This window comes from Rhinolophus sinicus, chromosome 14 (genome assembly GCF_057876585.1).
Source record: "Rhinolophus sinicus isolate RSI-liver-muscle chromosome 14, RSI-T2T, whole genome shotgun sequence".
NCBI classification, from domain to species: domain Eukaryota; kingdom Metazoa; phylum Chordata; class Mammalia; order Chiroptera; family Rhinolophidae; genus Rhinolophus; species Rhinolophus sinicus.
In genome coordinates, this window is record NC_142514.1 from 78675780 (window position 1) to 78700126 (window position 24347).

General features: G+C 38.6%; 1 protein-coding gene and 1 pseudogene across 1 annotated transcript in view; one reads left to right on the forward strand and one right to left on the reverse strand.

Annotated features, from left to right (window-relative positions):
* LOC148755748 (nuclear pore complex protein Nup153-like) overlaps positions 1–10417 on the forward strand; it is a 44865-nt gene extending 34448 nt beyond the window's left edge. Inside the window, 5 exon segments of the mRNA XM_088791365.1 lie at positions 835–960; positions 2812–3423; positions 6171–6467; positions 7152–7418; positions 10016–10417. Of these exon segments, the coding sequence (XP_088647491.1) occupies positions 835–960; positions 2812–3423; positions 6171–6467; positions 7152–7418; positions 10016–10098 (1385 nt within the window). The 3' untranslated portion in view covers positions 10099–10417.
* Positions 10418–22507: 12090 nt separating this feature from the next.
* LOC148755750 (large ribosomal subunit protein eL28 pseudogene) lies at positions 22508–22905 on the reverse strand (annotated as a pseudogene).
* Between the last annotated feature and the right edge of the window lie 1442 nt (positions 22906–24347).

The window sequence follows — 24347 nt, forward strand, 5'->3', positions numbered from 1 at the left end:
TCTGGAGGGGACCTTCTCCAGTGGGGTGTCTGTCCCAGTATTCTACCTCTATCTGTGAGCTTGGGGTCAGCCGGTTTCATGTCTCTGCCCTTCCTAGCAGTCTCAACGTGGCCTCTTCTTTATATCCTTAGCTATAGTGTTTCTGTTCAGTTAGTCTTCAGATGATTGTTGGAGTTTGTTGTTCTATAATTTATTTAGTGTGATCCTGTCATGCAGGAGGTATAGCATTTACCTAATTCGCCATCTTGGACCCTTCATAACAATGTTTTTAAGAATGATTTTTGTGGCTGTACAGCATTCCATCATGTTAGTGTTCTGTAAAGTATATAACTAGCCTCGCATTGAGCATTTATCATCCAGGTTGTCAACGTAACTGAAGGATATTTTCAGTCATAGGGTGAATTTCTAGAAATGAAATAACTTGCTTAGCTGAATGTGTTTTTTAAGGTTTTTGACCAATATTGTAAATTTCTGTGTATTCGTTATATATTTCATTCAATGTATCATCCGTTTTAGCTAGTTGCCATTCCTTCTTCGGTGTTTCAGCTTGGTTTTCTTGATTCCCAATAAAATTATTTGTGTAATAATTATAGCTTCTATTTTTTGTCTGTCGAAGGAGAGATGGACAGTGTGGGAAATAGTATTTTTACTTCCTTGTAATGGCAACTTAACCCTGTTCTTTTAAATTTGTTCACTTTCTTTGAATTACAGTGACTTTTTCCATAATGGTTTAGAATTTCATCCAAATTATCTTTGAAAGTTCTTTTTAATACACTTAACTTGAGTCCAGTGCTCTTTTTGACATAATATTTTTCATAATTAAAACAAATACAGCTCAAGATAACATTTCAGTGAAGAGTTCAAGCTGTAAGAAACAGCTAGGTGAAGATCGTGGAAGCCCTTTTAGACCTGCTATAATCTTGAAAGAAGGAAGTGTCCTAGATGTTTTAAAAAACCCTGGTGAGATAATGGCTACCTTTGAGATACTTTGAAATTTTAAATATAAACTCATGATCTTATTTAATGTCATTTTTGGTATACATTAGACTTTTTAAAAATTATGGCTAATTTCATAGGCAATTGACTCTGAATGTAGATGTAGTCAGATGTACTCATTTTGAGGGAAATATCTTAGAAACTATTTCTTTAGAATTCAAAGACTTTGCACGATAATGAAATCTCTGAGGGGAAAGATAAAAGGAGACTATGAAGCAAGTATAGAATAAGACAATGAATTACATATTAATAGAGACAGTCTAGCATAGAATAAAAATAGTAGGTAATAATTTGAAGTCAATGACTAGAAATCCTCAAATAGGAATATGTTTTCAGTATGAAAATGAAAGAGGATAGTCACAAGTTCAATTGTGATGTGTACTGTAAGAATGTAGTAGTGTTTCTAAGAGAATCTAGTAGCTCAGGGAGTTTAGGCCTAGTAGATATGTTCATATATAATTGAATAGGAATTTCAAAGTAAGGTTGACTTCTACAGCATGATTTAGAAGAATTACATTTTTTCAGTCTAGTCCTCTCATTTTATAAGTGAGTATATTGCCTGTAGAAGTTTCAGTAATTCAGGTGATTTTATGCAGATACAGTAGAACTCCTGAATGCCCATAGTAGAATGAACCAAGTAGTAGGTAAGCATCAAATTCGTATAGTTTATCTACACTGATCTCTTAACAGCCTTCTATATCTTCTTCCCCTCCGCTTTTCTTTTCCTGTGGTGATAAAGGCTGAAGAAACGGGTCTCTGAATTTGTTGGTATGAGTGAAAGAAAAGTTAATTAGCTCAAAGTAAAGGATTGAAGTGTCATTCCCACAAATAAAGTGTAATTTCAGTGTATCCATTCAATGATAGCAGTTTTTGGTAGCACAAAAACTTTTTTCTTCCTGTTATTCCATGGTTCTACATAAATACCTTAGTTGTCTAAATACACCTTTTCTGGTTATACCATGTGTAACAATGTGAAAGGCTCTGAGATTATAAGTGTAGAGTCACTTGAGGCAATTCTGTTGGAATCACTGTTTGGTCACGGTGTGTACGCATGGATTTGAGTAACATGAGCTTGTGCTCATTAGGATTGACCGGGTCTTAATAATTTTCATATTGCTGGGACTTGGACTTACCAGGTGGTTTGATACATGGCTGTTGGAATTGGTTATCATATTTGTCACTGAACTGTTACTATTGTAAAGGTCTATAGAGTTTAATAGAATTAAAAATAATTCTTTCTACTCTGTTGTATTTTTAAGGGACATCTGTACCTTGACCGTATCTACACAACTCAGCTGGTTTGACCAAAAGTAGAGGATACCACAATAGTGGATTATAACTGGATAAAATTCAAAGATAAGAGATACTGGAGTTATTTTATATAGCCACTTGAAAGGAGAGACAGATGAGGGAAAAAAGCTATAAATATACTGTATGTAGATCAGACATCAGGAAGGCAAAACATAGTGTAGGAAAAGTAGATGACAGTAGCATAGGTCAGTACATTACTACAAATTAAAGCCTAAACTTAGGTATTGGTTGAATTATAATAAGTAGAAACTTTGAGAGGAAGAAAGTGATATCTTATAAATAAAGCATCTGTCATAGATTTTAATTAGGTCTAAGTGTCAGTTGTTAATTATGTGATGAATAAATAGTACTCGGTGAAAACCACCTCTTTAGTACATAATGGATTGTAATAAATCAGCAATAAGGTCGATATGTTTTTCTCCTAGTAATAACATTTCAGTTAATGTTTTGATAGGAAAGCCTTCCCTACCTTATTCTTTTCACTCCTCTTTCCCCCCACGGTAGGTTTTACATCACCAAAGACAGATTCTCTTGAGGCTCAGCCTACCACCACAGACGCTGTTGTATACACAAGACCAGCAATAAGTAGCTTTTCTCCTGGTGGAATGAGGCTTTCAGAAAGTTTAAAAGCTAGATCGCCGTGGCAGTGTGACATTTGTCTACTCCCGAACAAAGTTACAGACAACAAGTGCATCGCCTGTCAAGCAAGGAAATTTCCACCAAACACTTCTGCTCAGCAGATTGGAATTAGAACACCAAGTGGAAGTGGCAGAGCAACTCTTTGTGCACTGGAGACAGGTTTGCGAGACAAATTTAAACCAGTGGTAGGAACTCGGGATTGTGATACCTGCTTAGTGCAAAATCAACTGGAAGTGATAAAATGTGCAGCTAGTGAAACACTGAAATCTGCAACTGGTATTAAGCGAGTCCTTACATTGCCAGTGGCTTCAGAAAGTGCTGTAACCGTGGCCTCTTCATCTTCAGGCTGCACTGTGACCACTGGTGCCTTAAGAAAGAAATTCAAAAGGCCTGTGAGGTCTTGGCAATGTCCATTGTGCTGTTTATATAATAATGCTGAAGACGAGAAATGTGTGTCCTGTATGTGTGAAAAACCAGGTATGTTTTTAACCATTTGGAAGGATTTTGTTCATTACTTCAGTAGAAAATTTTACTTTATTCTCTGTCTAACCACTAAGAACACCTGAATATTTTAAATGTTTTGGATGAGCATTTCCTCATGCATCTTAAGTTTTCTAATCCATCCTGAGGTTAAAATGATATTCTTGGGGCTAGATTTGCAAGTTATGATAGGACAGGCTGTGTGTTAATCAGCCTACCATATATTTCCTCTTTGTATGCATTCTTATCTGAAGTTTCTTATTCTTCATGATCATTTTCATATAATATTTGTATAATTATATATAATGATATAGTGATTTAGTACAGATATATGATGAAATGGACACTAAAAAAAACATGATATGAGCATCCTAGCATTTATGTGTAGTTTAATCTCTACAATAACAAGCTCTTGAGTTATTACCTTAAAACCCTGTCTGAACACAAGGGCTGAGCCATATTTCTAATTCCTACCTGACATCTCCATGACAATGAGATTTCAGAATCTTCATTCTGAATTATCTTTCTCTTCCCACCTGACACCCTTCTCCCCTAAAAAAGAAAAAATAATAATAATAAGGAAGCCCTGATGCATGTGGGACAGTGAAATTAATTGTGAGTTGAAGGGAGAATAAAACTTTGATTGAATTGTGAGACACAAGCAAAGGAAGCTCATACATGTATTAATGACTTTGAACTCATCCTGTGAAAGATGAGCCATCTTTTTAAGTAGAGGAGTGATGTGGTCAAACTTGTATTTTGACAAGTCACTTGGTAGCTTTTTGAAGCACAGATCTGGAGGTGACAAAATTTGGAGACCAGTGCACAGATTAGGAAGTTGTGTGGATGATACAGGCAACGATAATGGTGATGTGCGCGAAGGAAATCACATAAGGGTGAGGATGTAGAATAAGGTGTAGTGGAAGACATGTTGATTCAAGCTGCTGACATTGACTTTCAGATACACGTGAGGCCTTTGGATATACTGATAATGGACCCTCGGGTCTAGAGGTACAAACCTGGGAGTCATTAGCCCATGCTTTTTGAATACATCATGGGAATAAAAGTGACGGAAAGTGAGTGAGCAGAGTGAGTAGGAGAAGACAGCCTGAAACTGAGGTCTGCTACCTTCAGGAAGTGGCAGCAATAAAACTTTGGAACAATTAATTTTTTAAAGGACTAGCCACACAGGAATATCATGCCACTGGTTGCTTCTTTGATGGATGGATTTAAGGGACCAAGACCAGACGTCTCAATAAGAAGACTCTTATTCAAGAAATAAGGGGAGCTTGAACTAGAATAGCAGCAGATGGCTAATCAGGAAAAGAGAATGAAGAAAGTTTCAGAAATATGTCAGGGAAGACAACCCATCTAGACGAATTAATCAGGTGAATAGTGGAAAGAGACCATGGGGTTGAAGCTCAGAAGTATGGATTGTAGGCACAAGTCAGGAAACTGTTTTGTTGGTGATTAAAATCATCCGAGCGGATGTGAGCTGGTAAGATGAGTAGTGCACCAAAGGTGGAACCTCAGGGAACAATTTTATTGGCCAGATGGAAGAGAACATACCAATAAAACTGAGAGCTCAGGTAATAGGAAGAAGTGATAGCAGCTAGAGATAATTTAGATAAGTGGGAGTTCCAGAATGAATGGCTCCCATATAGTGACTTGAGAGTGAGCCAGCGTGCTCCGTTTTCTGTCAATCATGCCATGTGACCCACCCTGTAATGTGACCAGCCCTGTCTCTACACAGTACTAGAACTGACACATTATTAGAAGTTTTTCAAAAGTCTTCAGGAAGGCAGATGGATTCACGATCATCATATAACAATCAGTAGCCTTTCTCCAAATCAGCACTAAATAGTTAGACAACATATCTTATTTGTATTTTCTAACATTTCTCTTTTATATTGTGTAATAGCTATAGAACCTGTCACATGCTGACATAAAGACATATTTAACACTTGTTCCTGAGTGAGAACATTCCTCTCCCTCCCAGTTTCACCCTAATATAATTTTGGTTCGTAGAAGGATTTTTATGGAACTTGGCAAGCAGAGCTACTTCTAAAACTCATATGGAAGGGAAAATGCACAAAAAATCTTGGGGAGAGGGGCAGGCACACAGACAGATTTGACTTAGTAAGTAGCAAACCATAATGTAAAGCTACACTAATTAAAACAGTCTAGTCACAATAACTGTACAGGAAACAAATGCACATATATTTAGAATTTAATATGTCATGAAGGTAGAGTTAAAAATTAGTGCACAGAGAATGCATTTATCAATGAATGCTGCAGAGGAAATTGGCTCTCATTTTGACCAGTTGAAGTCATAAGCCTGCCAACAGAAATTGCAAAATCAAATTGACTAAAGTAAAACCATCTGCCCCTATGTGAACTTGCTATCCAAACACAGTATTAGGTTAGGTTTCCATCTAAGGCATATGTTTATTTCTATTAATCTGAGGGATGAAGGTTTTCCTGTGTAAGACAGAAAATCCATAAGCCGTAAAGGAAGAGATGGATGTTTGTGATTATACCCACATTTAATAGAGCAGATGCCCATTTGATGAATGTGTATAAAAAAGAGTTGTTTTCTAATGAATTCTTAGATTGTAGGGTAGGAAAAAATGCTTTCTCCGATTACTTGTTAAAGATTTTTGTTTGTTTCTTAATTTCTGTTAGTCCAGAACAAGGTTCTGCAAAGCCTGATTTTAGTTTCTTGAACATTTCCTCTAATTCAGGTCCACCAGCTACTTCAGCTACTGGCAGCATATTTGGCAGTTCCACATCCTCCTCCAGGGCGGCGGTGGCTGCCTCTGTGTATGGACAGGCCAGCAGTGAGGGCAGCTCGGTCTTCAGCAACTCTGCCAGATCCATTATGTCTCAGTCTCTGCTGTTCACTAAAGAGAGCAAATCGGCAACCACCTCCAGGAAGGGTACAGCTGTTACCCCGTGTGACTCTGGTGCAGGAGGCGGCAGTAGTAATACTGCAAGGTCTGGTTTCAACTTTGGAGCTGCAACCACGCCTAGCGCTGCAGGTACTTTTACCAAAGAAAAACATACCCATGCATGTTGTGCTTGGATTGCCTTTAGTTATAAGTATGTCAACTCTTAGAAATAATGCAGCAAGTTATCACAAAATAGCATGGGTGCCCTTAGGTCATGCATATCCACGATGGTGGAGTTATTCGCCATGTGACACAATGTATATTTTGGTTCAAATTTGATATAATTAACTGTTGGAAGCAGTTTTTTCTAATCTCAGCAACAGCGTTATCTTTCGTTTTTCCATGAGTGTTGTTTGCAATGCTAGTCATAAGTAACCAGACACTGGGGTTTATTTTATTAGACGTTAGACCTCATTATGCAGTATATTCATGATTACAGCATTAGCTGATTCCTGCCATGTGCTAAATTTCTGATACGAGATCAGCTGTTGTCTTAGATATATTCCTTTCATTTAAAAAATTTGACTGCGAAGGTCAGAGGTCTTGTTATAGAAGTTTTTGTTTCTATAGACTAGGTTTTATTAAATAGTGGTAGAGAGAATTGTGTTCCTACAATTCTTAGAATCATCACTCAAAGCTTGGTAGCATTTGTTTCACGTGGTAAGAGTTTGAAATTAAGATTGAAATTTGCTTTTGAGTTAATGGAGATTTCTTGAGGATTATCTATCTCATTTTAGCTGCCGTGGTGATTTAAGTGTTTATTTGGGCCTCTAGGTTACTCGTTTATCGTGGACCGTGGACCCTCAGCACCACCGGCCAGTCCATCATTTGGTGTGAACCAGACCCCAACATTTGGACAAAGTCAAGGTGCCAGCCAGCCAAATACCCCAGGTTTTGGATTTGTATCATCTGGAACATTATTTTCTGCTGGTTCTCAGGCCATACCACCTGCTATTTGGAGAACATCAAGCAGTGGCCAGGCTGTGTTAGGACAACAGCGTGGTCAGTCTGCATTTCACTCTGGAACAGCTCCTAATTCTAGTGAGTGTGTAGTAGTGATGTGGTTTGCATCCGTACTCAGGTTTATATGCCTCATGTACAGTTTTATTCTTTGACCTTTGAAACCATTCATGTCCTTTTTCTTTTTTTTTTTCCATTGTCTCTTGTACTTGGCAGAATATAGAGGTGTGTGTTTAGTCTTACCTATGAACCACATTCCCAACTTTGACACAACTTTAAGCATTTTTAAGGCATTGAAGCATTTGATTAAAATGTAGTTATTTCTTAGTGACACCAATGTGTACTAGTAATCACATTCTCCACAACCATACCTGTCTTACTGAAGAAAGTCCTGGATAAAGTGGTGGAAAAATCATTAAGTTGATTAAATCTTGTCCCTTGAGTTCACATCCTTTTTTTAATAAACTTTTATTTTTAGAGCAGTTATGTTCACAGCAGAAGTGAGCAGAAAGTATGGAGAGGTCCCATATTCCCATTGTCCCCACACAGGCATAGTGTCCCCAACTAGTAGCATTCCTGACTAGAGCAGTGCATTAGCTACAGTTCATGAACTTATATCAAAACATCGTAATCACCCAAAGTCCCTATTGTATATTAGGATTCATTCTTGGTGTTACACATTCTGTAGGTTTTGATGAATGTACATGGACATGTATCCACCACTATAATTTCATAGAGTAGTTTCACTGCCCTAAAAATCCTTTGTGCTCCACCTAGCCCTCCTGCCCGACCTCCTAACTCCTGGCAATCACTGATCTTCTTGCGTTTTCCAGAATCTCATACAGTTGGAATTATACAGTATTTGGCCTTTTCAGATTGGCTTCTTTCACTTGGTAATGTGCATTTAAGGTTCCTCCATGTCTTTTTATGGCTTGATAGCACATTTTTTTTAGCACTGAATAATATTCTGTTATCTGGAGGTACTATTGTTTATTATCCATTTACCTCCTGAGGGACATCTTGGTTGTATCCAAGTTTGGGCAATTATAAATAAAGCTGGTATAAACATTGAAAAATTGATTAATTAAATAATTATATAATTAATTAATTAAATGCAGTTATTTCTTAACTATAATTTAGGTTCTGGATTTATTCAATCCCACTTCTCCCCACCCGACTTTGGGGCACTCTAGCCTAGATTTCAGCTGTAGTGTTTTCTGATCCTCTCTGTGATTGGATTTATCTGTGGAATTTATACCCCATTTCTAGTTCCCATGCTGGGACAGTCCAGCCACGTTGTCTCATGACACTTTCTATGTGATGTGCTCGCCTTTTCACTTGTGTCTTTCAATCTGAGGTGGGTCTCATGTATACAGCACATGTATGGTCATTTCCAGGGAAGGTTTCATGAAGAGGTAGACAGCATTGCGTTAGCAAAGTCTGTGGCTGCATATTACTGATGATACCTGTACCTGTATGCCATCTGCCAGAAACTGCCTTGAGAGTCCATTACTGAATCATCAATGAAAAAGGCAAATTAGGCAGTGAAAAATGCAGTTAAGTTTGATTTTCTCCTGTTTCTGTTCAAATTCTAGAGTTACTAAAGATTCATATCTGGAAATGGTTCTGCTGTTTTTGTAATACTGTTATATAATTATTTGGTACAGATTATGGTGACATGGATGCTAAAAGAAATTCCAGCACCCTGGAATTTTATGTGTAGTTTTCTGTCTTCAATCAGAAGTTCTTGAGTGATTAGTCTAGACCCCTGGCTGAGCCATATTTCTAATTCCTACAGGACATCTCCATGACAATGAGATTTCAGAATCTTCATTCGGAATTATGTTTCTCTTCCCACCTGACACCCCTCCTCCCATAAATAAATAAATAAATAAATAATAAGGAAACCCTGGTGCATGCAGGAAAGCGAAATTAATTGTGACTTGAAGGGAGAATAAAACTTTGAGTCAGTCATTGAATTGTGAGACACGAGCAAGGTTAGCTCATACATGTATTAATGAATTCTGAAGTTGTCCTCTGAGAGATGTATTTTGATAAATCACTTGGTGGTGTTATGGAGAATAGATTTATTTATTTTTCATAATGGAACAAAATAGAATTTTGCTAATATCCCTAAGGAAATTAGTGCATTCTATATATAAATCAGAGATTACCCACTTCTGACCGCTCTGCTCCTGAGTGCCACCATTTATTCCCTTAAATTGAGGGTCACTATTTTGGTCCAGCACCCCAAAGACATCTTTTCAAAAAATGTGAAATTTACAAAAGTTTTTCTTGTATTACAGAAATGTGGGCTTATGGTGATTTTTAAAAATTGTTTTAGTATTTTTGTTATTTTGGTTTTAATAAGTTGTTTTGACACTGTTACAGTGTGAAAACTTTTTAAGTAATAAAGTTTGACTTTTGTTCTCACCTGACATGACTTAGCATGTGGGCCCAGAAATAACAAGTTTTTACTTTAACTTTGGGTCTTGCTGTGCTTGATTTTTCCTAGAACTTTCCACTTAGGGCCATCTTTCTCCCATGTACACTATAATTCCCAGGACTGGATTCCATAATAAACCAGATCCTGTGGGTCCCTTAGGAAGAGCCCCAGGGTGGGGTCCCTGAGGGTTCATGGGGACAGGAGCTTGAACTCACTGGCCTCTGCATTCCAGGGGAGCAGGATCACGACCCTTCCATGAAAGGCAGCCAGCACTTCGTCCGCAGGACTCAGCACCTTTCTGCGAGGTCGCCCTGAGACAGCACCAGCCTCATCTTTCAAACATGCTGCAGCCCAGCGGGACCTCAGACCAATGTGCAGATGCCATGTGCTTCCTGGGCCAGCTCCTTTCCCCTCCTGAGCAGGAACTAGCAAGGTGCATTGTCACCTCGGTGAATCTACAGCTTCTCACTTCTTCCAGAAAGCCACAGAACCTAAAATCCTGGATTAATAAAGTGGCGATATTTTTCTTTTCCCTTGTAATATAGACCATTCTGTAGAAACCACCACAATTTCAAACAAACTTATGCAGTTTTAATCAGTTCTTACTGTAGAATCTGGAGTCGATACCCTATTTGTGTTTCTAATAAATAATATATATTATGTATATGAAATGTGTGTCTATAGTATGTCTTTTCGGAGACAGACCAGACTGCGCATTAAAATGCAGATAATAGGGCTTCATAGAAATTCATAAGGTAATAGACTTTGTTACAAAGTAGCTTGGGTGACCGCTGCAAAAGGATTGTATTGCCTGAGAATGAGGTTGCAAATCCCTCTTTGCAGAAGAGGTTACAGATGCTGCTCTGTGTAACCAGAGATCCTACATAGGACTGAACAATTTTGCTGTCCACTCGTGTTTTATGTGTACATGTACTTTGACTGCAAGTTTGGTGTCATACTCCTCTTGTCCACCTGGCCACGCGCTGCCATTCTGTCCTATTTCCTAAGCACACTGAAAAATCTCACAGCTGTGTTCTTTGGTCTTCTACTTGGCCTGCCACCTGCCAGCTTGCCATTGGATTATTACGCCTGACAGTGACTGGGGCTCTGCCTCCAGCATTTCTGGCACTTTGGTTCAACCCAGGATGCAGGTAGAGTGGGGAGAGCAGTATTACTGTAAAAACACAAGACATACCAAGGCTTGCATTAGGATGTGGAGGGGGTGTGGATTTCTGACTTTCTGTGGATTTGTTTTGCATTGGTAGGTTTCACTGTGGTGTGGTTTTGCTGTTGCTAGCTGACTGAAGTCTGGAAAATGCTGAAGAGGTGGAGAGAGCTGTTCACAGGTGCCCACTTCACGGTATTTGCAGGAGATGATTGAATACAGATGACCCTGCTGTCCACCGTCTCTTCATTTGTAAAATTCTCCCAGTAATGGAGACATTGTGGAATCACGTGTGCAGAAGTTTCTACAGAGGAACTTTATGTACCTAATCCAGAGATGCCTGTGCAGTGGGTCTGGACGTACAGCAATAAATGTGTTGTGAGAGTGGCAGCATGCGTGTAGCCTGCTGGACCTTTTTTCCTTAATGGTTAGCATCAGTAAGTAGGGTAAGGAGATTTTAATGAGAAGCTGCTATTCATGATTTTTGTGTATAGTGAGCTGACTGTATAGTATGTTACTATTATCTGTTTTTAAAACAGAAAACTGTAATTTATATGCACTTGTACTTTATTGTACTTGGTACAGATTGTGTGTGTGTGTGTAGGTGTTAGAATACAGACCGTCTAAGTCAGACTTTAAAACAGCAGTTATTTGGCTTTACTGACTCTGCCATTAGTTTGCTATCTGAGTTTCCACACCTGTATGTACCATGTCCCTGCAGCTTAATAATAGTAACAGCCAACATTCACTGAGGGTTTAATGTATACTGTGCACTGTTCCCAACATTTGATATTTATTATCTCATTTCATAGATACTATTATTATTAAATGTCTGATGAATGGAAAATTGGAGTAAAGAGCTTAGTGACTGGGAGAGGGTGGCAGAGCCAGGGTTCCACTTGCACTTCCATCGGTCCGTCCTCTCCTTTTTCTGTCTGGTGAATGTCACAGAGCAGCAAGCCTCTGGAAGGGAGGACTGGACATCTGCAGAGAGCGGCAGGGCTATGGTGAGTGTCAGAAGTTCCAGACTGACCAATACTGGGAGGCGGCATCAGCAGCAGGTAGGACAGGGTGTGATACATGGCACGATACTTACACAATTATTTCGAGCAAGTAGCAGGGATGGACTTGCCACCCATGAAAAAGTAACTAAAGATAGCTTAACATGAAAGATGTATCTAAAAATTGTATTTCAGAGTCTTCAGAAAAATCTCAGTTGTGTACAGTTGCCTTTCTGAAGTGATTGAGAATTAGGTGTAAGCAAGCTTTCCTGGACAGAAGAGTGTCTTATGTAGACTGCCAGGGGAAAGTAGGGAGGGGAAATGAGCCCAAAACTTGTTTGAATTTTATAGAATGGGGGTTGATGTGTACAGCAGCTATGTATCAATAATATTTAATTTAACTATGACAACTTCAAAATGAACAAATTATTATTGCCTTTACTAGTGTGAGAACAATAGTATTTGGTTGTTGACATTGTCATTTGTCATTATGACTATGGGAGAGTAAACTGGTTTGGGACATCTTTTATGGGATAGTTCCGTATAGGCCTGTGTTTAACAGTTAATTTCCAAAGTATATTATTATCATTCAGTGTCATCACATCTTTATAGGTATTTAGACACACTTTTTCTCCTAGCAAAGACATAGCCTTATGTTTCTAGGATATCACCTTATAGAAAGATTAACTTTATAAAAATACCTTTAGGATCAGTTAAATCAAGATGCTATCTTCTATTAAATTATCCTGCTGTAGCAATATTTATGTATAAAATTACAATATTCCAGCTTTAGAAATATATTGGGAAAAAGAACAACGAACTGCATGATTAAGCTTTATTTTCAAAAAGCAAAGCTTCCCTTCGTGGAATTAAAAATCATTAAGAGAAAATATGATTGGGTATTTATAACTTCAAACAGTGATTTGGGGCCATCATGTCCTAACTATCTGCCTGAACCAAACAATTGAAAGATATTCCTCAGTTTCTTGGTTATTATATGTCTTTTCATAGTCTACCATGAATTTGGGGTAATATCAGAGTAAATGTATTTTTCTTAGACTAAAAATTTTAGGAAAATACATGTGAGCCAAAAGCCACACCTTCCTGTAATGAATTGATTAGTCGTCCTTGTTGAATCAGCATAATCTTTACCTATTGTGTGGTCAACCACAAGGAAGCCAAGCTCTTGACAAACACCAGAGTTAAAATCCTTAGCTTCAGCAACTCCCACAAAAGAGCAAGTGACCAGCAATGAGGCTACAAGGGTTTACCTTGGTCCCACTTGTACCTAAGGCTGTCTTCATGATGACATGAGAATGCCAATTCACCCACATTTTTGTTCTGGTTCGTTTATATGTAGTAGTGTATATTTGTGAGAAAGCTAGTTATGAATCAGTTGTTGTAAAATGAATTATGCTTAAACTCAGCAGCTTAAAACAACTATGAACAGTTATCATCTCACACAATTTCTGTGGGTCCAGGAATCAAGTGTGGGCAATTCTAGGTTAATTCTGGCTCCACAAGAACTGAGTGGCTCATGAGGCTACAGTCAAGAGGTCAGGCGGAGCTGCAGGCATCCAAAGGCTTCACTGTACCTGGGAGGACCCCCTTGTGGGTGCACCCCTTCTTGATGCTGGGGCTTCCCTACCCTGTAGGCATCTCCATCCTGCTGAGTGTTTACAGGACATGCTGGTTGTCTTCCCCAGGGTGAGGGGTCCAGAGAGCAAACAGGAGCCACAGGCCTTTTATGACCTGATCTCAGAAGTTACCTTTCGTCCTGTCCACTACATGCTGTTCCTTAGAGAGGAGTCACTAGTCCAGCCCTCACTGGAGGGGAGGGAAGGAGGTCCTTTCGTTTGAAAAGAAGAAAGACTGAGACTCTGTAGACATTTTAAAGGCATCATAACTACTTAAGAATTGCATAGCTGAGGCCAGGGTCCAAAGCAAAATGAAGTGGAACCTGAGCGAATATAGGAATCCAATTTATAAACAGTAGGATCAAAAGGAAAGCCACAATGTCATGGGAGAAAAAGGTGATAATCATAAAGTGAAACTGGGATTATCAGAATGTGTGAGTTACAGCCAATAATCAAACTACACTAATGTTCCTGATGGAGGCAAATGATCAGAAGCAATTAATTCTGCCTCTCTTTGTAGTTATATTTTCACATTTGACCCATTCCAGATTTACTTTATCAGAGAGACAAATCCATGAGTATATTTGACAGCTTTGCTCAAAACAGGAAATTCAAACACATCATTACTTATTAAGCCAACCAATATTAAAGATTGTCTTTAGAAATAAAACTGTCAACAAGAGTTTAAGAATGAAGCATTTCTCTTTTTTTGTTAAAGATCTTGACAATATTTTCTTAAATTGTGATACCCAAACAATTGTTTGGAAATAAGCACAGCATGTTCAAGTCTGCTGAAACTTGTAAAATGAAACTTTAAATCCCAAACAGGATAACGGGAAAAAGAAAATAACAGGATTTTGAAAAGAATAGTTTAAAATGGAAAACGACTTAACAACAAAAATTAAAACTAGGCTGACAAAAAGGGTGCAGATATGTAGAAAAGCACTCTTTGATAATTTCTCCCATTTTAAAATTCGAGTCTTTCAGGTAAATATTCAGTCAACTCAAAGTCAACATTGGGATTCTATGCCCCCAGTCTGTCTCTTGACTCTCTCACGTCCCTGGATGGGTCTGGAAGGAGCCTTTGGTTGTCCTGCCAGCCAGGTATGCAGCTGTGATCTCTCAGACTCTTCTGTCTCCTGTTGATCCCTGGTTGAGAAGTAGCTTTTCTCATCTAATTTTGGGGCACAGACTTCTGTCCCGGCTTCACCCACCACTGATGTCAGTAATGGTGTGTCCCTTGAGAACTTTTAGCAGGACAACTGCTCCAGGAAACCTGGCAAACTCCCTCTGCTGACTGGGTCTCACTGCTGGCCCTCCACTGGTACTTGTGAGGCTCCGCTCGGCCTGCCTGTGGCTCCCGTCTCTGGGCTGTCCCCTGCCATGACACTCCTGTAACCACGCCCATACATGGCGAATCCTGGGCAGTCACAGTGACTCTTCATTCTGAGCACTCTTCTAAATCACTCATCGGTTCTTCCAGGAACTCTTTCATGCCACAAGAAGGACCTGTTGAAAGCTCCCTGGAGCCCATCTCTAGTCCCCCGATCCTACCAAAGCAAGCCTGGTAGGGCGCCAATGGGGAGAAGCAGAGCATCAGCCTAGGCAGACTCAGATTCTCTCTCAAGCTATCTTGGCTTTTAAACCAATGTCGTATTCGTCAGCCAAGACCAAGACACGGGGGATTGATCATCTCTTATGGACCAGAACCATCCTCAACACAGGTAAGAAACTCTGAATCTCTGTGTCTCTTCTCTCATCCCCTTTCCTGATTCCTCCCTTGTCCTTCCCTTCCCATCTCACAGGAACCACTTTTATATCATAGAGCCATATAAGCCACACTGTGGCTTATAGCAAAATGACCTCTAGGCTTTGCTGTGAATCCATAAAGGAAAGAACACATAAAGAAATTAAGAAAACTCATCTTGTTCAACAAGACAGGGCTCTCAAGGGAATAGCAGGACATATTCAAAGTGATGAGAAGCAAGGGCCTACAACCAAGACTACACAGAAAAGCTGTGATTCAAAATTAAAGTAGAGATATAGACCTTCCCAGACAACAAAAAGCTAAGGATTTCATTACCACCATGCCAGTATTACAAATGTTAAAGAGACTTCTTGAAGAAAAAGAGGGAGGAAAACAAAGGAAAGAAGATAAAAAATGTGTATCGTAAAATGACGATCACTATGTACCTACCAATGATCACTTTGATTATAAATGGTAAATAAATCAATCGAAAGATAGAGCGTAGTGAATGGATAAGAAAACAAGACCCTTACCTGGGATGTCTACAATAGACCAACCTCAGATCAAAAGACACACATAGACTGAAAGTAAAGGAATGGGAAAAGATACTTCACATGAATGAAAATGGAAAAACAGCTGGGTTAGTGATATTTATTTCAGAAAATAGACTTTAAAAAAAGCCTGTAATAAGATACAATGAAGGACATTACCTAATGATAAAGGGATCAATCCAATAAGGGGACATAACCCTGGTAAACATCTATGCACCCTACATAAGTGCACCTAAATATATAAAACAAATGATGACTGGCATAAAGGCAACACAATCAAAATAGGGGACTTTAACACCCCATTGTCACCAATGGGCAGATATTCCAGACAGAACATCAACAAGAAAACAGCAGCTCTGACACTCTAGACCAGATAGATTTAATTGATATTTTTAGAGCAGCGGAACATACATTCTTCTCAGGTACACGCGGAACATTTTCCAAGATAGATCACATATTGGGCCACAAAACAAGTTTCAATATTTCAAGACAATTGAAATCATATCAAGTGACTTCTCTTGACCACAATGGTATGAAACTAGAAATTAATTCCAAAAATAAAAAACTGAAAACACACAAACACAAGGAATAACATGCTGCTAAACAATGAAGAGGTTAACAATGAGAGCAAGGAAGAAATCAAAGTATACCTTGAGAAAAATGAAAATGAAAGGACATTGACCCAAAATCTGTGGGACCCAGCAAAAGCAGACCTAAGAGGGCCAATTGTAGCCATGAAGGCTTACCTCAAGAAACAAGAAAAATCTCAAATAAATTGTCTAACTTTACATCTATGGGAACTGGAATAGGAACAGCAAACAAAGTCAAAGTGAGTAGAAGCAAGGAAATAATAAAGATCAGAGAGGAAATAAACAAAATAGAGGCTAAAAGACTATACAGAAGATCAATGAAACCAAGAGCTGGTTGTTTGAAGAGATAAACAAAACTGATAGATCTTTAGCCAGACTCATCAAGAAAAATAGAGAGGGCCCAAATAAGTAAAAGCACAAATGAAAGAGGGGAAGTTACAACAGACTGCACAGAAATACAAACAATTTTCCAAATACACTACAAGAAATTATACTCTAACTAACTGGACAACAAGAAAGATATGGATAAATTCCTAGAAGCATAACGTTTTCCAAGGCTGAATCATGGACAAACAGAAAATCTGAACTGAGGGATTACTACTAAGAAAATCGAATCAGTTGTCAACAAGCTCTGACAAACGAAAGTCCTGGACCAGATGGTTTCACAAGTGAATTTTACCAAAAATTCAAAAAAGAATTAACATGTATACTTTTCATATTATTCCATAAAATTCAAGAGGAGGGAAGCCTCCCAAACTCATCTTCAAGGTCGCCATTACCCTGATTCCAAAACCAGACAAAGACATTACAAAAAAAGAAAATTATAGGTTGATATCCCTGATGAATATAGATGCCAAAATCCTCAACAAAATATTAGCAAACAAAATTCAGCAGTACATAGAAAGATCACACACCACAATAAAGTGGGATTTATTCTTGGGATACAAGGTTGGTTCCATATTTGCAAATCAATTAACATGAAACACCTCAAAAAAAATCCCAGATCATATCAATAGATGCAGAAAAAATGTCTGACAAAATTCAGCACCCGTTTATAATAAAACTCTCAGGAAACGGAGAATACAGGGATACCTCAACATAATAAAGGCCATATAAGACAAACCCACACCTAACATCATGCTCAATGGGGAGAGCCTAAAGTATTCCCCTTAAGATTAGGAACAAGAAAAGGATATCTGCGTTCACCAGTTTTATTCCACATAATACTGGAAGTCCTAGCCACAACAATCAGACAAGGAAAAGAAGTAAAGGCATCCGAATTGGAAAGAAGTGAAACTGTCATTACTTGTGGATGACATGATATTATATGTAGAGAACACCAAAGATTTCACCAAAAAATATTAGAACTGACAAATGAATTTAAAAAGTAGCAGGATACAAAATCATTTGCACTTGCTATACTAATAACAAATTATCAGAGAAATTTAGAAAAAATCCTATTTACAATTGCATCAAAAAAAAAAAAAGCTACAAACAAATTCAACCAAGGAAGCAAAACACCTGTACTCAAAAAATTATAAGACATTACAGAGAGAAATTAAAGAAGATACAAATAAATAAAAGCACATACCATGCTCATGGATAGGACAAATTATATAGTTAAAATGTCCATACTACCCAAAGCAATCTATATATAGATTTAATGGAATCTATCAAAATACCAATGGCATTTTTCACAACTAGAACAAATAATCCTAAAATTTATATGGAACCATAAGAGACCCCAAATAGCCATGGCAATCTTGAAAAGAGAAGAACAAAGCTGGAGGCATCATGCTACCTAATATCAAATTATACTACAAGGCCATAGTAATCAAAACAGCATGGTATCGGCATAAACAGAGACACATATATCAATGGAAGAAAATAGAGAACCCAGAAATAAACGTATCCCAATATGGTCATTTAATCTATGACAAATAGAATTTACACTGGGGCAAAGACAGTGTAAATTCAATAAACAGTGCTGAAAAATAGAACAGATACGAGGTCTGACAATTAAGTCCGCAGACAATGTTGCAATGATGTTGCTAACCTTATTTGATATCAGAGGGATTATCACTGTGAATTTGTACAACCTGACAAACAGTTACCTGAGTTTACTAATTCAAAGTGCTACAAAAGGTTGCATGACAAGATTAGATGACCAGAATTTTTCTGCAACAATTCATGGCTCTTGCCGATAACAATGCACCAGCGCACACAGCACTGCCTGTGAGGGAGATTTTAGCAAGTCAACAAATAACTGTATTAGAACACCCTCCCTGCTAACCTAATCTGCCCCAAATGACTTCTTTCTTTACCTAAAGATGAAGGAAATATTGAAAACATTTTCATGAGATGCAGGACATCAAGCGTAATAAGATGACAGCTCTGATGGCCATTCCAGAAAAAGAGTTCCAAAATTGGTTTGAAAGGCGGGGGATGGGGGGTGGGAGATGAGGGTAAGGGGGATCGAATATATGGTGATGGAAGGAGAACTGACTCTGGGAGATGAACACACAATGGGATTTATAGATGATGTAATACAGAATTGTACACCGGAAATCTATGTAATTTTACTAACAATTGTCACCCAAATAAATTTAATAAAATAAAATTTTAAAAAAAAATTGGTTTGAAGGGTGGACTGCAGGCACTGGTTCGGTGCATAACTTCTCAAGGGGAGTACTTCAGAGGTGACAGTGGTGATATTCAGCAATGAGGTATGCAGCACTTTTTCTAGGATGAGTTTGCAAACGTAATTTTCCAATGTTCATAAGCAAAAAAAAAAAAAACTGAAAATGGACCACCTTCTTACTCCATTTACAAAAATACACTCAAAATGGATTAAAGACCTAAATGTAAAACCTGAAACCATAAAACTCTTAAGAGAAAATATAGGCAGTAAACTCTCAGACATTACCTGCGGTAATATTTTACTGATATGTCTCTTCTGCCATGTGATGTCTGTGAAGTGGCATGCCATTGGAGTTCTATTTTGCATTTTGTTGTTTACTAGGGAGGGGAGACATTTTTTTATGAGTTTCTTTGCCATTTGTTTTTTCTCTTTATCCTTTTTTTTCATAGGTTATTTCTTTTATTAGGAAGAGTCCTTTATATATGTTGAATAAAATTTAGCAAAAGATACAGATTAAAGGAAGATTGGTTAATTTAATGTTTCTTTCTAGCAGTAGCTGTATTTGTTTTCTCCCTACTTTGAGCTGAACACAAGTGTCCTTTTAGTCCTTTTATAAATCACCTTCAGCCTGGCTGGGTCATTTAAGTTTTGGTTCACAGTGCTTTTATTTGTCATTTGTTTCTAATTAAATTTCATTTGTGACTTCCTCATTGACATGTGAGTTTTTTAGAAGTATATTTTTTGACATTACATAGGAGATCTTGTAACAGTTTCTGTTGAAGGTAAACTCATGTTTAGATTCAAATTATGGCATGTATTAGTATTCATTTTCTTCATGTCTATTTATATTTTCCCTTGCTGGCTTTTATATAGAGTTGGGGGTCTTTGTTTTCAGTTTCTTCATCTCCTCTTTTTCTATTTAGCGCCTTGGTTATTGGGACTCTGACTGAACAGAGTCATGACTGGTTTGGCGGTTTGGACTTTCTACCATAGGGCCCTCTTGTGATATTTATGTTGGAGGCCTTGGCTCAGTTACTGGTCGTGAGGGTCTTTTTTTCCCTTAGTTTTTACTTGTTGCTGGGCTGGAGTGTTGCAAAAGGAGGGAATGTATCCATGTATTGTAATATCTTCAAAGAAGTTGTCTTGAATGCTATTGATTATAACTTGTATAAAATGTTATAGTTTTCTTAGCAAATCACTTTTCTTTTGTCATTAAAACTCTTTCTGTAGACATATTTACATTTGTGAAATGGATTATTTGTGTTACCTTGTTTACATAAGGAAATTAGTATCAAGTAATGTAACATGAGTTTGTACTTTAGACCAGTTTTTATATTCCTCCCTAAAATGTGTGGCCTGCCTTTTTTTTTTTTTTTTTTTTTTTTTTCAGGTGTACAATTCTGTATTACATCATCTATAAATCCCATTGTGTGTTCATCACCCAGAGTCAGTTCTCCTTCCATCACCATATATTCGATCCCCCTTACCCTCATCTCCCACCCCCCACACCCCGCCCCCCTTACCCTCTGGCAACCACTAAACTATTGTGTCTATGACTTTCTGTTTCTCATTTGTTTGTCTTGTTCTTTTGTTGTTTTTGGTTTATATACCACATATCAGTGAAATCATATGGTTCTCTGCTTTTTCTGTCTGACTTGTTTCGCTCAGCATTACTCTCTCAAGATCCATCCATGTTGTCACAAATGTTCCTATATCATCTTTTCTTACCGCCGAATAGTATTCCATTGTGTATATATACCACAACTTCTTTATCCATTCATCTATCGAAGGACATTTTGGTTGTTTCCATGTCTTGGCCACCGTAAACAAAGCTGCAATGAACATTGGAGCACACGTGTCTTTATCTCTAAATGTTTTCAGATTTTTTGGGTAGATACCCAGGAGAGGGATTGCTGGGTCATATGGCAATTCTATTCGTAATTCTTTGAGGAACCTCCACACTGCCTTCCATAACGGCTGCACCAGTCTGCATTCCCACCAACAGTGTATGAGGGTTCCTTTTTCTCCACAGCCTCTCCAACATTTGTTATTATTTGTCTTGTTGATGATAGCCATTCTGACTGGGGTGAGGTGATATCTCATTGTGGTTTTGATTTGCATTTCTCTGATGATTAGTGATGTTGAGCATTTTTTCATATGTCTATTTGCCATTTGTATGTCCTCTTTGGAGAAATGTCTCTTCAAGTCCTCTGCCCATTTTTCAATTGGGTTGTTTGTTTTTTTGTGGCCTGCCTTTTTAAAGTTTATCTCTGCATATGGAAAAAATCAGTTTGGTTTAGTGTTTGTCTGATGACAGATTTGTAAATTTTGCCTATTACCCTTCAGTTGCAATTTTTAAAAATATCATTATTTAGCTGAATCTCAGGTAGCTTAATGTTAGCCAATTCACTGGTAATTCAATTTGGTCTGATTTTGCTGAATTGAGACATTTGGGGTGTGGTGATACTGGTTAAACGTTTCTTGATTATTTTGCTCTTCATACCTGGTATAGTAACTGTTAGGAGCTTTATGACCCTCTAACCCCTAAGACCTCTGTCTTATCTCCTCTCTGATCTGCATAACCTCCCTTCCTCTGTAGGGATTGTTACTCACTAAACATGGTCATTTTGCCTCCACTGTGATATCAATCTCATTGGTATAATGAAAATGTTCACTGATAGTGTTAATTGGACAAAAGTAACCTTTTAGATAGTTCATCAAAAAGAGGATTTATTCAGGTGGTGGCCAGTTAGTTCAGTTGTTTAGAGCATGGTGCTAGTAACACCATTTGCCAATTTGATCCCCACATGGGCTCTGGGAGCTGCGTCCGCCTTTAAAAAAAAAAAAAAAAAAAAAAAAAAAAGTGTACTGGGGATAAGAAAACAAAACCAGCACAGCAGTGTGGGAATCCGCGCACCTTCGGGCCATTCATCCACGTGCAAAAAAAAAAAAGTGCTCTCTCAAGAAGGTTCCCTTATAACACCTCCTACAGGAAGTTAGAACCATAAAGTTTTACAGGAAGTTGGGACTAGAGAGTAACAGGAAGCCCAGCTCCAGCCATAGACCTCCCAAGCCCTGGTCAGTTTCCTTAAACGGCCCGTTGGCTTTTACCAATAGAGAATAAGTGAGTGGTATATGATGAGACTGGTATTCGGGAGATTTAAATGCTTGATATTATCAGGTCAGGTACAGCCCTGCCACTTAGTGGCGTGGATGACCTTGGTAAAAGTAACCTTTTTATACATCAACTTCTTCCTTTTCTTCCTTCCTTCCTTCCTTCCTTCCTTCCTTCCTTCCTTCCTTCCTTCCTTCCTTCCTTCCTTCCTTCCTTCCTTCCTTCCGAGAAAGTCAGCTGATGCTTTATGCTGTATTGTTTGTGGTCAGGAAGGTGCTCAGGAGCCCTGGGTGGGGCGAGCCTGCTTCCTCTTCAGTGTCCCTGGCTCCTGGCTGCGCAGGATGGCACTGGCGCTGTGGGTGTCGGCCATGCGCAGACCTCGGCGATCATGTTCCGGATGCTGCTGAGGGGGGCCCGAGCCTTCGTGTTGATGTTTGTCCTCATGTAGGAGGTGGATGGCTTTCACTGGCTAGATCTCCACTTCATGATGACCACCACACCTCTGCGGTTGGCTCCTCGCTCCAGGTCCATATTCTTGCGGTGAATCAGCCCGTTACAGCGGAAGGAGTTGCAGGCTTTCACATTATTGGGCTCAGTGCTGTATGTAGGCTTGTTCCTTCTGATCAGGATGCTAGAGCAGTTGCGCACAGCCTTCCGTTGCAGATGCGTGAACATGGTGACAGCGCCTCTCCTTGCAGCAGCGGGAGACAGAAAGGGCAACTTCCTTCTCTAACATGGAGATGTGAATAGTAAGTATATTTAGCTTGTGTCTGTAGGATGTCTGCTGTTTAAGCTACAGGATATTAGGCCATATATCTCCATGCCTCAGTTTCCTCTTGCACAGCAATGGTGTCTACCTCATGTGAGATAACCCAAGTAAAGGTATTATAAAGTTAACATATAGTAAGTCCCACATTTTCGGTGGTTTTGTTCAGTTGAGGTTTCTGTAAGCACCCAATTATAGACTTTCTTTTTGCCACCTTAGTGGGACCCACTTCAGATCAACCAAGTCAAAATTTGGGTGAGCATGGTGGAATCAAATTTAGGGTTGTTTCAAGGTCAATATATAAGGAAACAGTATGTCCAAGCTTAAGGAGCAGGCATGAGAAATAGGTTAGTCAGTTGATGTGTCCAGGTGTTATAAGGTTCTAGGGGAAGAAAATAAGATTAGTCGTTGGAGAGGGGAAAAAACATCCCTACAGAAATAACCAAATATGTCTTTTGGATTTTTTCTCCACCCACAAATTTGATTATCACATTCACACAGAAGAAATGTTGAAAGTGTGCAGTGGACAAACATATTACCAGCACCTACATGCTGATATTTTGTTGTATTTGCTTTATCAAATAAATATCCATCCTCATATTTTAGGTGCATTACACACTAAGCTTAAGGTATGAACACACTTCTCACCCAAATACACAGCATCCATTGTGCGAACTAGAATTAAATATGTGTTGTTTTTTAGATTTAGCAGGAATTTACATACAGTGAATTATAACATTCTTAGGTGTACCACTGAATGAATTGGACAGATGTTTACACCTGTGTGACTCAAAGCCTACTGAGATGTGGAACATTTCCATTCATGCAGAAAATTCACTCATGCTCCTTCCCAGTCAATACTCATGCCTCCTACCCCAGGGTAGTCAGTATTCTCAATTTTCCCACCATCTATTGGGTTTGCTTGTTCAAAATGTTCATATCAGTCTAGTTACTCAGTGTGTAGTGTTTTCTGTCAGGCTTTTTGGAAAAGCTGCTGTGAACATTCTTGTACCTGTTTGGAGACATAGGTTTATTTCCCTTGGGTAAATACCTATAAGTGGAGGTGCAAGTAATAGTTTAAAGTCCCCCCAACAGTGTGTGAACCTTTCTGTCACTCTACATCCTTACCAGTAGTTGGTTGCACTCTTTTAAATTGTAGCCATTCTGCTTTGTGTATGCTGCTGTGTCATTATAATATTACTGTGCATTTCCCTCATGACTAGTAATGTGTTCTTGTTTATGTGCTTCTTGGCCACGTGCATGTCTTCCTTTGTGAGGTCTCTCTTCAGAACGTTTGCCCTTTAAAAATGGGGATGTCTTCGTATTATTGAGTTGTAGGAGCTCTTTGTAA